General features: G+C 48.2%; 1 protein-coding gene across 3 annotated transcripts; it reads right to left on the bottom strand.

Annotated features, from left to right (window-relative positions):
* Positions 1–243: 243 nt before the first annotated feature.
* Positions 244–8863, bottom strand: Lgals12 (galectin 12). 3 transcript variants are annotated; one of them, XM_028771248.1, is made up of 9 exons: positions 8758–8863; positions 6362–6450; positions 6030–6243; positions 5018–5137; positions 4217–4255; positions 3411–3437; positions 2837–2925; positions 1711–1861; positions 244–1119 (listed from the first exon to the last, which is right to left on the bottom strand). In XM_028771248.1, exons 1-9 carry the CDS (start codon positions 8824–8826, stop codon positions 973–975), a joined length of 945 nt encoding a protein of 314 aa, XP_028627081.1. In that variant the 5' UTR covers positions 8827–8863; the 3' UTR covers positions 244–972. The 3 variants fall into 3 exon arrangements, with proteins under 3 accessions (XP_028627081.1, XP_028627083.1, XP_028627082.1); XM_028771250.1 differs by having other exon boundaries at positions 6030–6249; positions 6365–6450; XM_028771249.1 differs by lacking the exon at positions 3411–3437.
* Positions 8864–14855: the final 5992 nt, after the last annotated feature.

The following is a 14855-nucleotide window of genomic DNA, read 5'->3' as shown; positions in this document are numbered from 1 at the left end:
TCTTGGCAAATGGACAAGGGAAGGAGACGGCTCTCTGCTTAGAGTGTAACATAACACAGCAAATCCTTCATCATCAGCGTCTACCCGTGACATGCCACAGCACTGGGCAGGTAGATGGGATTACAGAGGCATTCCCAAGAGACAGAGTCTTAAGACCATTCGAAGGAGAACCCAGACTTTATTTCCAGGAGTAGTCCCATTCAAACACTCTACAGATTCTGTTTTTTTCCTGGTCTACCAACTCTGCTGGATAGTCATGTATTACTTCATGACAAGGACAAATTCTGAGAAATGCATTATTCAACCATTTTGCCATTGTGTGGACATTGCAGGGTATATTATAGAAACATAGACTGAATAATCTCTGGCCCACCCAGACTATATTATAATCTTATGAGAGATTATTGGTGTTTACATGGTTGGGTGGCCAAAATGTGGACCCATCATCAGTGTGATTTCTGGGATGTGGCTGGTTCCTTTTGGCCAAAGCCGTGAGAGCAGCTGTGATATTTGCTCATGTTGGGCAAAGGCTTCACAAACTAGTGAGTGACTGTGGATAAAAGGAGTGTAGATGAAAGGTGAGTGTAGATGGCGTGTGCTGATCACAGATTTGGGGCTCCTCTTGTTCGCACTCTATTTGCCTTCTTAGAGGCTGGGCCCAGATAGGGTTTCAGCCCATGTCCCCATGGAATATTTGGAATGAAGACCACAATAGAATTTGAATGTGGAAGATGGGTGCAGTGACACATTGACCTGGGCCCTTATTTTCAGAATTGATAAATTAAAATGCAGTGTGTCTGTGTGTGCCCGTGTCCTTTTAGATTCAGGCTTGTGACCCAGATGTGAACTAGGCCTGACACAGTGATGCCAGGGCAATTTCTCCCATGAGAACAGCAGAGTGGGGCTATAACCATGGAGCCCTGGTTGCAGCCACCTTTTCTCTTCTCTGGCTGGGGTGTCCTCGGAGCCTTTTTAGTAGTGGACACAGTAGAGATGGACACTTCCACTGATCCTGAGCTCCCGAAGCTGCTCCAGGGCTTTCTGGTCCAGGCTGGTGGCCCCCAGCCCCTGCCCATTGAGTGCCAGCTTCAGCCCTCCCTCTTGGCACAGAAGCAGTACCTGGGAAGAATAGCTTGATTGGCTTCCAGACAGACCTTTCCTGGTGTACTACTGTAGGGTTCCTCCTTCACTGAGGGGACATGATTATCAGAAACAGACAGGTCTAGGAGTTAAAGTTCACCATCTGCAACATTGCTTTCCACCTGGAAATAGTCTCAACCATAGGTACATACTAGAGCCATAAAGAGAGCTTGAGACTGGGTCTCATGTAGCTCAGGCTGGCCTCAAGCTTCCTATATAGCTGAGACTAGCCTTGAACTCCTGATCCTTCTGCCTCTATTTTCCAAGGGCTAGATTATAGGTGTACATAGTAATGGTGTACATCACTCCCGGCCTTTAGAAACTTAGGAGAGCATATACAGACAATGCCTCACCTGCATTCATTATGCCTGTGTTTCTGGGCACAGGATCTCTGGCATGAGCATAGAGGACTGAAGGCCAGTATCAGAACATTATCTCTGCAGAGCTGGTTCTAATTTCCTAGCCCCAGAGTATTGGCCTGCTCACTCTTCCCAGAATCCAGCCCATAGTCTCCCAGATCATTACGGAAATGGGCTCAAGGAGAGCTGTGAGTACTCAGCTCAGACTTACCTCGAAGAATCGCTGGGGGTGAAAGAGGAAAGGGGCTGAGATCAGCTTCTTTCGGCCCCAGGAGGAGACCCAGGCCAGTGTTCTGTCTGTGAAGGAAGCCCTGAGTGTCACAGGAACATGGGTGGCCCCATCTCTCAGGCTCAGGGTGAAACTACAGGAAGCAGGCAGAGAGGTGGATCAGCCTCTGTCACTTTCAGGCCATTGTATCTCTGAAGCGAAAGGGTTGAGGCAGGAGAGCCACTGTTAAGACTGGCTAACTTCTAACAATTAAGGTTGTTTGTCAGGCTCTGGGCAGAACACTTAGACATATAACAGTGTAGAGGTATAGACAGCACCTGACTATCATACTTGGATCCATGACTATATGCAGGTGGAATAATTGCCTACCCTAAGCCTCAGTTTATTCCCCTGGAAATGGAAATGGCTGTGACCATGGCAGCAGTTAACATTTATTGGTATGTGTCAGATTGTGGCTTTTGCAAAGAGCTAGTGGTAAGGGTCAGGCTGCAGGGGCTTGTGCTCTGTGGCTTTCTAGTCCCATGGACTTGGGCAAGTCACTGAATCTCTGTGTGCTTCCTCAACTGTAAATTAGGGAGGATGAGTGCTGTTCTCATCTCATGGGGCTGCTAGAATGAAATGAAAGAACAGGTAAAGTGTGCAGTAAATGAATATGAAGACGGTACTCTGCTTAGACAGTATTATTACAGGACATAGCATCTATGTCTTTTTAATTACCTGTGTGGGTGTGATATTAGGGAACACTGGAGCATCTAGTCTAAACAGATTTAAGCTGCAGGTCTTTGTTTGAGTGACCACTGGAGGAGAAGCGAGATGCTGGTGCCCAAACACCTCTTTTCTAGATAGCTTGGCTGTTTACTGAACCTAGCACTGTGACAGAGTAGGAGGCCATGATTACCTTTTTGGGTCTTAGCTGTAAAAGCTCTTTTCTAGGACTTGTGATGTGAAGCTAATTTACCTGACAGGAAAGCAGCTCTGCCACAGGGGCTGCTGTGCCCGACCCCAACCCTATTCATAAGCTCTGCAACCTGGGCTAACTTACTTCTCTTTGCTCTGCTGCAAGAGTGGGTAAATGGTGGGACTGCCCCCCCTTTAATTAAATACTTACTCTTTTGGCTCTTTCAAGACCAGTCCTCGAACTACAATGACTTGCCCAGGCCAGAGACCCCGAGGAAGAGCTCGTGAGCAGGGCACCTCCTGACAGAAATAGGAGAGGACTGAGATGGTGACTATTAGGGTGTCAGGGTCCCTCATCAGCAGGATACCCCCAGGGACCTAGGTACACCAGGTGAGTTCTCTGTAGGCTTGCAGCCAGGAGACTCAGCCCTGCCCATGTATTAAGCACAAGCTATAGGCCTGCTGAGAGCATCTTCAGGCCCCTCCAGGCTGTTCACCGTTCCTTAGGCCTTATTCCACAAAAGTGGTCTAAACTGTATGTAGCAGGTATACATGGTTTGTCATCCTGACACCTATGAGCAATAGGTCTGGGGCTGCATGGTTTCCCTAGCCTGATGATTGGTACTGGGCAGTCATGGAGTGGCAAGTGAAGAGGGTGAGATGAAACTGTAGTTCAGCCAGGAGCGGCTTCTTCCTCCCACTGCTGCAGTTTTCCACAAAGGAAGGGAAATGGAAGTGAGATAGAACTTGACCTTCAGGAGAGACCTGGATCGAGGGTTACTTACCAGCCTGGGGCTATACAGCAGGAAGGGCTGCAGGAGAGAAAGAAGCAGGGGAGGGTGTTGGTGTTTGCCTGGGAAAAGGAAAGGTCTTGCTACTTTGCCTGCATCTGGGGAACATAAGGAGTTTGTGCCTCTCCCAGCAGTAGGTGAGCATTGGGCTCCCAGTGGGGGATTCTTTGAGTCCTAAGATATCCCTCATCTCAGAGTAGTAGGGAGGAGATGGAGGACAGTGGTGCTGTCATCCTATACCTCCAGCAAGGTCATGGGCCTCAGCTTCCCGTGTTGTCCTGTGGCATCAACCATAGCCATCCTGCAGGGTTGATCTGAGGACCTAAAGCTCAGCAGACATGATCTCCCAGTGGGAACCATGGGTCCTTCCGGGTAGTCAGTTACCTCCACCCGTCTTCCCAAGCATGCCTTGGAGATAGGAGGGGAAAGGCAAAGCCAGGCTCCTCATGTGGCTCAAGGGAGCCAAAGCATATTCCTGGCAACTGCGGCAGTGAGGGAGGGGTCAGCTGAGCCTTGTGCAAGCATATGCGGGAAGGAGAGAGGGCCAGCTGGCTTCTATGTGTCCAGCCTTGCTCCCAAGAGATTCAGATATCTGGGCTAAGGAGCCATCAAACTTGATGACTGAGTCCAACCCTAGACTCACACAGTGGAAGGAAACTCCTGCAGATTGTTCTCTGACCTCCAGACGTGCATGCTTCCCCCACTGTGCACACACAGACACACTATGCATTTACATACACAAAATAAATAAATAAATAAATAAATAAATGTAATAAAAAAAATCAAAGAAAGAAACTCACATATCCAACTGGATACTCTCGGCTACCCTCCACAAATGGCTGTTAAGAAAGAAAGAAAGAAAAAGATCTGGAGAGATGTTTCAGTGGTTGCTCCTCTAAAGGACCCAGGTTTGGTTCTCAGCACCCACAGTTTCAGTGAATTGGATGCCTTCCTCTGGCTTCCATGAACACCAGACACACACACATGGTGCACATATATACACACAGGCAAAACCACTCATACACATAACATAAAGATAAAGAAAAAAAGAAAGAAAGTGAGCTGCCAGCTTTGGAACCGCTGCAAGCCCCTGACTGCTTCCCACACAACCTTTTAAAGCTGCTGTGTTGAACATTCCTACTCTTGACCCCAGCTCAAGTTCACTGAGTCAATCCAGGACTGTACTTGCAGTACTGGGGATTGGACCGAGGCCCTGTGTTCGCCAGGGCATTGCGCTACCTCTGACCCTCGTATTTAGCTGTATTTTGAATAAGTTAATCAGATTGATAAGATTCATCTATCAAAGTGCAGCTTGCATAGGCAGTGATGTGCCAAGTCCTTTGCCCCCCAGTGCCCAGCAGACTCTGCCACCAGGAAAGATTCCTGTCCATGGCTCCTGGGCTCCTTACTGTGGTCACCTTCTCTTCTTCCTCATCCCACTCACTTCTGACATGCTTTTGCATTTCTTTCTCTTGTTTATTCCAGGTATACAGGACCTTCCTACATCTCTATCTAGGGTAAGTGACTGAGCCCCAGACCTGCGAAGACCAGGGGCTGTCAGAGGACACTGCTGACCCAGTTTTCCCTCCAAGGGAACTTACATTTACGTTCAGGAATCCAACAGCCTTTACCAAGATGTCACCAGATATAGCCAGTGTATCTACCCGTGACAGTGGGAGCCGGTAGCGGTAGTGAAGAAAGTGCTGTCCATTTACACTCACCTGAGGAAGCAAACACCACAGCTGAAGAGCAGTACGCTATACACTGTATGCACAATCCATCCCAGGCACTGGCAAGCATGCCTCCTAAGATCTTACTTATTCTTTTTCCAAGCTTTGTAAGGCAGGTGCATTGTACAGATAAACTTATATAATCTGCCCAGTGTGGTGGAGCTGATAGGTGGTAAAGCTGATCCTGGGACCAGAGCACTGTCCATGTCCACTTCACCTATGACAAAGCTTTTCTTAGCCAGTCTGAGTTGTTGCCATTGTCATTGCTACTACCACTGACAGCACCACCAATACCATCATCACTATCATTATCATCATTATCATTCCTATCATCATCATCACCATCATCATCATCATCATCACCAGCATCCTTCCCCTCCTCCTATCCATAGCAAGGAAATCAAGGCTCAGGAAGTTGGGGGATAATTTTTGTCCATTAGGGGGCTTCCTTCCACCAGCTGCCTTGTCCTGCAGAGCCATCTGAAGGTCTCATTATCTTTCTGTTAGGATCATATCAGGGGGCAAGACCTGAGCATTAAGTTCTCACTCCCTGTCTCCTGCTGCCCTGGCTGTAAGGGAATTGTGACAATATCTACCTCAGGCCTTGTGGGGAAGAAGATTTAATGGGCATTTCACAAATAGGGTTTAGCATAGCGCCTGCTACCAAGCATGGAACTTCTAAGTGCTTGTTCTGACCACACACTGGATCCCTCTCCCTACTAGATCGAGGGACTTTTGCATTTTCTTATTGCTACACAGGCCCAGAGCAGTCCTGTCCCCCTCTCCACAGGGCCGTTTATCACAGTGCCATGGAAAATTGGACAAGGAGGAGTGGAGTAGGGTGCCAGCTCCAGACTGCCTGACACACAACCTTTCCACTCACCTTCACCTCTTCATTATCGAAGAGAAAGAGGATGAGGAAGCTAGCCCCTCTCTGCAGGGCGATGCCTGGCCACCGGACCTCTTTTTGCCAGAGTCCACTTTGGAGGGTGTTGCAGATGACATGGGGCTTGACAGTGTAGAAGCGAGGGTTGAAGTGGAAGGCAATATCTGGCCGGGGATGCAGGCAGCACCCACACTGGAAGTCCACCTGAAACCTGGTAGGGGTGGTGTGAGGTTTTGAGTGCCCACGGAAATCCTAAAGGTAGAGAGGAACTCCAGATTGATGTCCCTAAATTTGGGCTCTACTGAGAGTCCTAGACAGTCCCGCCTTACCTCTGTGCACGTAGAGGGACCACACCCTGCAGCATGACCATCTTGCCTGCATACAGGCCACCGAAAATTGTTGTGCCATAAGGAATCACCTGAGCAAGGAAGAGGAGTCGGGTATGCCAACTGGACGTGGGACCGGGACTTATGGGTAGGAGTGGGTGTGGGTAGAGATGAAAGACCAGCAAAACAGCGTCCCCACAAGTTGATCTTGATGGTTGGCTTGGTGAAAATTACAAATATCATGGGAACATGTTTTGGAGAACATCTGTGAAGGATTTTTAGAAGTTAGTTGAAGCTGAACACCCATCCTAAACGTGGGCAGGCAGTACCTTTTTATAGGCTGGATCCCAGACTGAATAAAAAGACGATGTGTAAACATTCATGTCCCCTCCTCACCCCACCAAAGAGACAGGATGTCTCTTTGTAGCCAAGGCTATCCTGTAACTCACTCTGTAGACCAGGCTGGCCCCGAACTCAGAGACCTGACTGCCTCTGTCTGCTTCTGGGCCGTGATTAAGAGTGTGTGCCATCACCTCTGGCAGGTCTTTGATTCGTGACTGTGGAGTTGTGACAGTAGTCACCTCCTACCATCTTCCCTGCCATGGTGGACGACGGATTTTTTATAGCTGTGAGCCAAAATAAATGTTTCTTAAGTTGCTTTTGCTAAGTAATATATTTTTTTCTGCAGCAATAAGAAAAAGTAACTAATACACCCTCAAGAGAAAATGTCCTTGTAGGGAAGGACCAGTTTTCTCTCCAGTATTCCTGGATGAGTTACTTGTCTTATTGGTGTAACAAGATACTGAAGGAAGGAAGGAAGGGAGGGTTTGTTCTGCCTCATGGTTCCAGGGTCCAGTCCACCATGGCAGAAGGCATGGCAGCTGGCGCTTGAGGCAGCTGGTCACATCGTATCCAGCCAGGAAGCAGGCTGCAATGAGAGCTAATGCTTAGCCAGATGCACGCCTTTTATTCAGACCAGGATTCAGCCCATGGAGTGGGGCCACCCCACACTCAGGGTGACTCTCATTACCTTGATTAATGGGGTCTAGACAATATCTCACAGACTTGCCCAGAGACTTGTTTCCATGGCAATCCTACATCCCATCAAGTTGTTACTCCAGTGAGCTAGCACAATTCTTTCTAAAGCTCTCCTTTATTGGGCAGACATGCCAAAGCTATATGGCCCAGGAATCCTAATCCAGTTCCACTGCCCTGTCAGAGCACCAACGAGCTGAGGCACAACAGGTTGCTGTGTCCCCCACTGAGGTTTGTTGCCCCACAGGATGCCACCTGGGAAGGATGCTGCTGAGGACTGGTTTAGGACTTTAGGAGCTAAGAGGAAAAAGAATGGAGAAGTTGGGAGCCAGCTGACCCTGATGTGGACTCTCTTCAGAGATACCTAACGGTGACTAAGGACGCAGGACCGTCTCCTAGGGCCCATCTTTCCTCACACAGAGGAAAGAGTCTGGCCTTCCTAAAGTTTGCTCACACTTTCAACTCTACTTTTGCTGCCTCTGCTCCCTTCCACTTTTCCCAGTTCCTCCATCCTGACACCTTTGCTTTCCCTCTTCTGAGTTCTCAGAGCCTTAGCTCACAGTGCTGGCTTGGCCCTTGGCCCCGCGTGTAGAGGAGCTGGCTGGCTGGTTTTCTGTTAAGACTACTGTTGTAAGATAACTTATCTTTCCCATCAGCAGGCTCGGCACCTATCTGAGCACAGTAGGAGCTCCACAGAGGGCATGCCACAAGCTGGCAGGTGAAACTGGGGCACTGTCACAGGGTCAGCCTTTACATGTTGCTTGTCAACTCCCAGTGGCAATCAGAGAGCCCAGACCACTCCAAGGAACTCTCCAGGTGGTGGTTCTTAGCTCGTGAAGCAACAGGCTGTGGGGACCCAGGTTTCAGGTGCTTCAGCCCCATTACTCAGGCACCCGGGAGGTGCCAGAGGCCAGGATCTCTACATGCCATGGCAGCTTGGCAGGCAGCCCTATGGCTTCCAGTTCCCAGGCTCTTGGCAGAATGTGTTAATTAACTGAGCTGATGGAGGCCTCTAAGGAGGAGAGGATCAAGCAGGGGAAAATAGTAATTAGTGCTCATTAGTGGTAGTGCCTGCTGGGAGTTTGGCCTTCTGTAGAGCAGGGCGGGGCTTCAGAAAGTCTCCTGGGCTTTGGACAGGGGGAGGGAGAGAGGAATCCACACTATCCCTGACTGGGAGGGTTTCTCACCCTTCCCTCAGGCTTGGAGAAGGGCCTTTAGTCATTAGCGTCCCTCACAGCAATCCACCTCCGTTCTTCTAGCCATCTATCCCAGAAGAGGCGAATCGAATAGGCAAGAACCCTGGAAGCCCGACTTGCAAGTTGGAATTTTGCTGATTAGTCATTTTTTTTGGTAAGCTTACTTACTGGGTGGAAGACCGGTGGCTGCAGGATGAAGCTGTCAGGAATTGGGTCCAGGTGTTCGTCAATTGACATGGGGGAGGGGCAACTCCAACTGGGCCGCTGATCCTGATTCCAGCAGCGCGATTCCCTGCTGAATTGACTCACCTTTCCCAGTTAGGGTCTTCAGCGTCTGCAACAGCTGTCCAAGCTGTTAGTCTCACTTGTTCCCTATGGAGTCCTAATGCTTCCGGAAGCCGACCTGGGAAGGGCACTAGCCCGCCTCTAGGACCCACATCAATCCCCGCTCTGGCTGTACGCAGCAGTATGCTGGACTGGCCTGCTAGCAGAAACTCCCGCGTCCAGGGGCGGGCAGCTGGCACTCACTCACGGACCTGCTAACCAACCCATCTGTGTCTGAAGCACTTGGCCATTTCAAAGGGAAGAAGACTGGGGCCCGCTCGTTTCAGCGAGGGCTTTTGTTTCTTGGGGCTCACCTGGGCCTTCAGCCGATAGTAGGAAGGGAAGGTGCTGCTGCTGCGGGTGGTACACGGTACCCGCGTGCAGGTTCCTGGAGAGGCCCCGCCCCCAGGTTCCTGGCTCCTCCTGCCTCGGTTCCCTGGTCTCTTTCCCCTCATTTCCCCTTCCCCCACCCCCCCAAGCTGTACAGTCTCTTGAGACAACTTCATCATTAGCTGCAAATGCCAGGGACCAGCTGGAGTCACAAGAAAGTGGAGTGAGTAAAGGTCAGGGAGAAGAGGGTTCCCTTGTGCTCAGACAAAGCAGCACGGGGGACCGCAGCCTTTGCTCTTATGTGCTGTGTCCTTCCATAAATCACTTCTCCCTGAGCCTTCTTTTGTTCACCTGTGTGTCAAAAGCACAGGTGACTACAGCAGGACCTTGTGTTTGAGCCTGGGCCCATATTGCTGTGTTTTACGAGAGGCCTCTAGGCCTAGCTCAGACTTCAGTACAAAGTTCCCCTTTCAAAATGGCATAACTTCTCAACTTTAATCTAAGTTGGGAGGTTTCCTGATCTACCCATGGGGTCAGACTTGGCAGCAGGGAATTCCTGGCAGGACCAGGACTGTCAACTACACAGGGTGTTGGTACATGAGGGGCCTGGCTGAGGGATGTGGCAGGACTGCCTCACCTGATCTCCCCACCTACAAGTTTGCCAGAAAGGTGAACTGTGGGATCTCCACCCCGGGGCCTAGTGAAGAAAGCTCTTTGGGAGTGAAGTCCAGGAAATGACCTTGCAGTGAGCATAAATGTTTGAGAAAGCCTGAACTGGGTCATAACTGAAAGCACATTGGGTATGAAGCCAAGGAAGTTTGTTCAGCTGCTGCAGGGTAGGTGGAGCAGGGGAGCTGAAGGTGTTTCTGTGGGAAATCCAGTCCTGGGTGTGTTCAGAAGGAGAAATGTTACCCACAGTGGGGAGGAGATTGGGCAGGTGGAGAGACCAGTTGAGCCAGGATATAGTCAGATCTGGGTCCCCAAGGCCAGTGGCGCCCTTCCCCCGCTCCACACTCAGTCTTGCTGGGAAATCAGGAGGGAGGAGGGTGTACACATTTACTTGGGTTGCCACAACAGACTAGGTTGGGGGTGTAAACAACAGAACTCTATTTTGTCTCTGTTTTGGAAATTTAAGATCAAAGTGTTGTCTGGTTTGGTTTATCCTGGGGCCTCTGTTCTGGCTGGCAGCCAGCCTCGTCCTCATACAGTCGTCTCTGCTGGGAGGGTCTTGGATGATCTCAAACCATCCAAGAATCCATTACCCAGAACAAGAAGGGGCCCTTCTTCACCTGGGAGTCAGTTCATAACATCTGGAAACTTGATGAAATAATTAGTGGGTGTGAACATTAGGAGAAAAACTAGTCAGGGAAAATGGACAAAACTTGGCAGCTGGCAAACCACCACTGAGCTTAGCTGGAATTGTTTTTATGTATGTGGGAATTGGGTAGTCCAGTTTCAGTTTTCTCAATATGAATGGTAATTTCTCACATTATCATATAAGGACATTCTTTCCCTTTCCAGTGATGAACAAGGCCATCCATGTCTTGCGTTGGGTTTTCATGAGTGAACAAGAGCATTACCATCTACGTTCCACCCCACTGTTCTTGTGGTATCCTTTTACTTATTATTTTTGTTTATGTGTAGTGTATACTGTGTATGCTGCTTGAGTGCAGATACCTACAAAGGCCAGAGGAGATCATCAGATTCCCTGGAACTGGTATATTGGCAATTGTGAGATGCCAAGTGTGGGTGCTGGGAATCAGATCTGGGTCCCTTCTAAGAGCAGGAGGTACTCTTAATAGCTGAGCCACCTTTCCAGCCCCTTAGTAAAATACCTTAACAAAATATTTTATAGCCTATTATCTAGAAACATAAACTGTGAAAGTATTAACCGCCCATGAAAACATAAATCAATAAGATCTCTAACATTGTTGGTAGAAATGAAATTGATATTGTCAGTTAAAAAAGGTCCTAGTTTTTTATATTAAAGCTGAACATTATATGCACCCCTGGGTATTAAGCCTCATGGGCTCTCATGAATGAACATTCCAAGACACAGTTCAGGTTCCTTTCCCATTGCTTCAATCAAGGGAAGAAAAGCATACAACCAAACCTATCCGCAAAGTGTCTTTATCACTGGATCAATAAATTATGGAATGAAAATAGTTTACAGTCTCTACAGTAATATTAGGGTATATATGAGCCTTTGTAACCACCACAGCCAGCTGAATAATGATCCTTAGGAGGAAGGCAGTTTGGTTGAACACTACTAAGTAGTTGGTGTTGGTTCAAACTTTACTCAGAGTCTGACTCTGAGTAGTTTATTTTAGGCAAATTTAAATAAAAGGCAAATTTAAATTTAAAGTTTTGGCAAAAATTTTCCTGGTGATAATGAACTCAATCCTGCATGCATAATAAAATACAAAGTAAGCTAAATAAAGATTGGATATGACCACAACGAAAGTCTTTGTAGGGTACATGTGATACCATGATGCATTCTATAGCTTGATTGAGAAAAACAAGCTCATTGGATAAGGATCTGGGGGAAAGATCTGATGTGGTCCCAGCCACACATCGCAAAGGTCGCCAGGCTATTAACCATGGTGGATAACAGGTTATAAGTCTCTTCCTTTGAAGGAACAATCCTAATGTGTGTCTAACATTAAAGGTCCCCTAGTATTTATCTGATGGCACAAGGACCTCCTTGCTTCCTACATATGAGCATGTCACAGAAAATGCTGGAAGAAAATTATAGTGGCATTTGTCTCGGTGCATTTGCTAAGTGTATTAGTTGCTTTTATTTATTTTTTCTGTTGCTGTGACAAAAACCAATAGCATGGCAATTTATAGAGGTCACGCCTTCTTTGGCCTTATGTTATAGACAGATAAGAGTTCTTGATGCTGAGAAAGCATAGAGTCAGGCAGCAAGTGTGGAGGCAGGAGCTGGACACAGAGAGCTTGTACCCCACCTGTGAGACTGCGTAAGGGTATCCTGGGTCATGGTGGAGCAGGTGCCTAGAACCCCGAGACTCTGGGTGGGATTCTGCGTGAGAACCGGCAGGAGTTTGGCGCCCCCCAGAACCCAGGATCCTGAAAAGCAGTCACGGTCTCCATAGAGTCACATAGGCCAGGCTATAGGCCTCAGGCCCTAGGGATTTACATACTAATGAAGGCCAGAGAGCAGAGCAAATTAAACATGCCTCCCCCAGATCCTCCCCCAACCCTCCCCCTTTCTCCCTCCCTATATAGCTCAGGACTGCCCTGAGTTTGGGGGGGGTACGCCTAGATCCATCTATCATCCGCCATGACAATAAACCTTTTTGGAACCAAGGACTTCCTCGTGTTATGGGGGCCTGCCGCTGCCAAGGCCTCCAGGCCGCTGGAACCATAGGATTCCTCCTGAATGTGGGACCCGCCACAGTGGTGGAAACCCACCACCGCTGTGGCGGGCTCTAAATTTTCACCACACCCCACTCACGCTCACAAAGCAGAACACACACTGGAAGTGACACAAGGCTTTTCTCCCTCAAAGTTCACCACGACAAGGCCGCACATCCTAAATCTCCCTGTATTAGTCAAGGTTCTCTAAAGGAACAGAACTGAGTGAATGAATGGATAAATCCCGTGGGTAGTTCTATAATGGCTGTCTCATGATGGAAAGGCCAAAACTCGAGTAGTCGGTTAATTCTCCAGAGTAGATATTTCTGCAGTCCTGATCTGGTGCTGGAGTCTGGAAGGAGCCCCGAGGAGCTGCTGGTTTTTAGTCTATGTTGGAATCTTGAAGAATCAGGTTCTAATACTATCAAAGGAATGCTGCAGCAGTAGAATAGATGAACTTGCCAGCGAGAGTAAGGGCAAGTAGGCAAAAAGCAGAAGAAGCTCCCTTCTTCTACGTTTTGTAGTGTGTGTGTGTGTGTTACCAGAAAGTCTTCCAGAGTTAGGGTGAAACTTCAAAAATAAATCCCTCACAGATGAGCCAGCTGCCTGAGTTTTAGCTGATTTCAGATACAGTCAAGTTGGCAACCAAGATCAGCTATCACACTCCCCAAGCAGAGCCACGAACCAGGGGCTAAGTGTTCATATATCTGACCCCATGGAGCATTCATTCAAGCAATTATAGCATGCTATAACAAAGACCCGTGAAGATAACAAAAATGTCTTAAAGTTCTCCAGGCTGGGATGTTCAGGACCTGTGCCAACAGGTTCAGTGTCTGATGAGAGCTGTTTTCAGGGTCATAGATGGCAATGCCTAGATACCTACATGGTGGTGGTGTGGTTCTAGCTCTGTAGGGAAGAACTTTAGAAAGACACTGGTGCCATTCATGAGGAGTTTGCCCTTAGGCTCTAAGTTCTCAAAGCCTTTCACCTAGTTTATCTACTTAGGGTTAGGATTTCACTCTATGAATTTTGAAAGGACACAGATATCCAGGCCAGACATCGTTTTAGAAATAAAGCTTCAAGCATGAAAACAAAACAAGGTATTAGGTATCCAAAAGGGGTTTGGAAAAAATAGTTAAGAAGCAAGAAGAAATCAGTGGATAAGGAAACTATTTTATTCAACCTCAAAGAATGAGTTTGCAGAAACATGGAAGGAATGGAGGATCAAGTTAAACAAATTAAGCCAGACTCAGAAAGGTAAGAGACATGCATGTTCCCGTGCGTGGACTTTAGGAATAATAATAGTAAGGTCTTGAATGTCTGAGGGGGACTGTGAAAGATGTAGAGAGAAATTGAGGTGAGGTGATAGTGAGGGAAGGAGACTTGAATAATTAGTTTGACCAAAGCACATCAAACACATGTATGAAAATATCACATGACTGTGTAGAGGACAAGTCTGAGTGGGTTGAGTCACTCACTCTATGTATGTATTCCTGAGGCTGAAAAAGAGGATCGTTTGAGCTCAAGAATTCAGCAAAAGACAAAGGACACCTTAGACTTGGAATTCAAGGTAGAGGGCGAAGAGGGATGGAAAGCAGGGGATGTGGGTGGAGCTTGAGTACTGGGTGTGTTCTGAGGGTCCACCTTCGTATAAACATTATATATTTATTTAGCTTTAATTTTAAAAAGATTTATTTGATGTGTATATGTGTTGTGCACATATGTCTGTGAACCATGTGCATGCCTAATGCTAGTGGAGGCCGGAAGAGGGCATCCGATTCTCTGGAACTGGGGTTATTGACCGTTGAGTTGCCAGGTGAGCGCTGGAAGTCTCTGCAAGAGCAACAGGTGCTCCTAACCTTCGCCATCGCTCCAGCTCCCATATTTAGCTTTTGTATCTCATTGCTAGTGCAGACTTGCCTGGATTCCACTGAGTGGAGAAACTGAAGTGTGCTCCTCAACCTTTATAGTCCGGTCTCAAAGCCCTCAGTGTGTCTGGTTAGTAACTCTGGACTTCTCCAGCGGCCTCAGGTGCTGCCTCTGAGACTTTGGGACCACGTCTTTCTTTGCGTGACTCATGAATGCCCTAACTCTTGCGTGGAGCGCCTGCCTTTCCGCTGAGTTGCTGGGGCGCCTTCCTTCGCGACAGTGTCCACTCATTTGCTTACCGCACAGGAGCAGCGGCCCACACCCTACCTGCTTCCCCGAACCCACGCGCTCTCGCCGCCGTTTGA

The sequence above is a fragment of the Grammomys surdaster genome, unplaced genomic scaffold (genome assembly GCF_004785775.1).
Source record: "Grammomys surdaster isolate TR1022 unplaced genomic scaffold, NIH_TR_1.0 205, whole genome shotgun sequence".
Classification (NCBI taxonomy): Eukaryota; Metazoa; Chordata; class Mammalia; order Rodentia; family Muridae; genus Grammomys; species Grammomys surdaster.
Note: the sequence above shows the minus strand (reverse complement) of the source record. Positions and strands in the feature narration are given on the sequence as shown.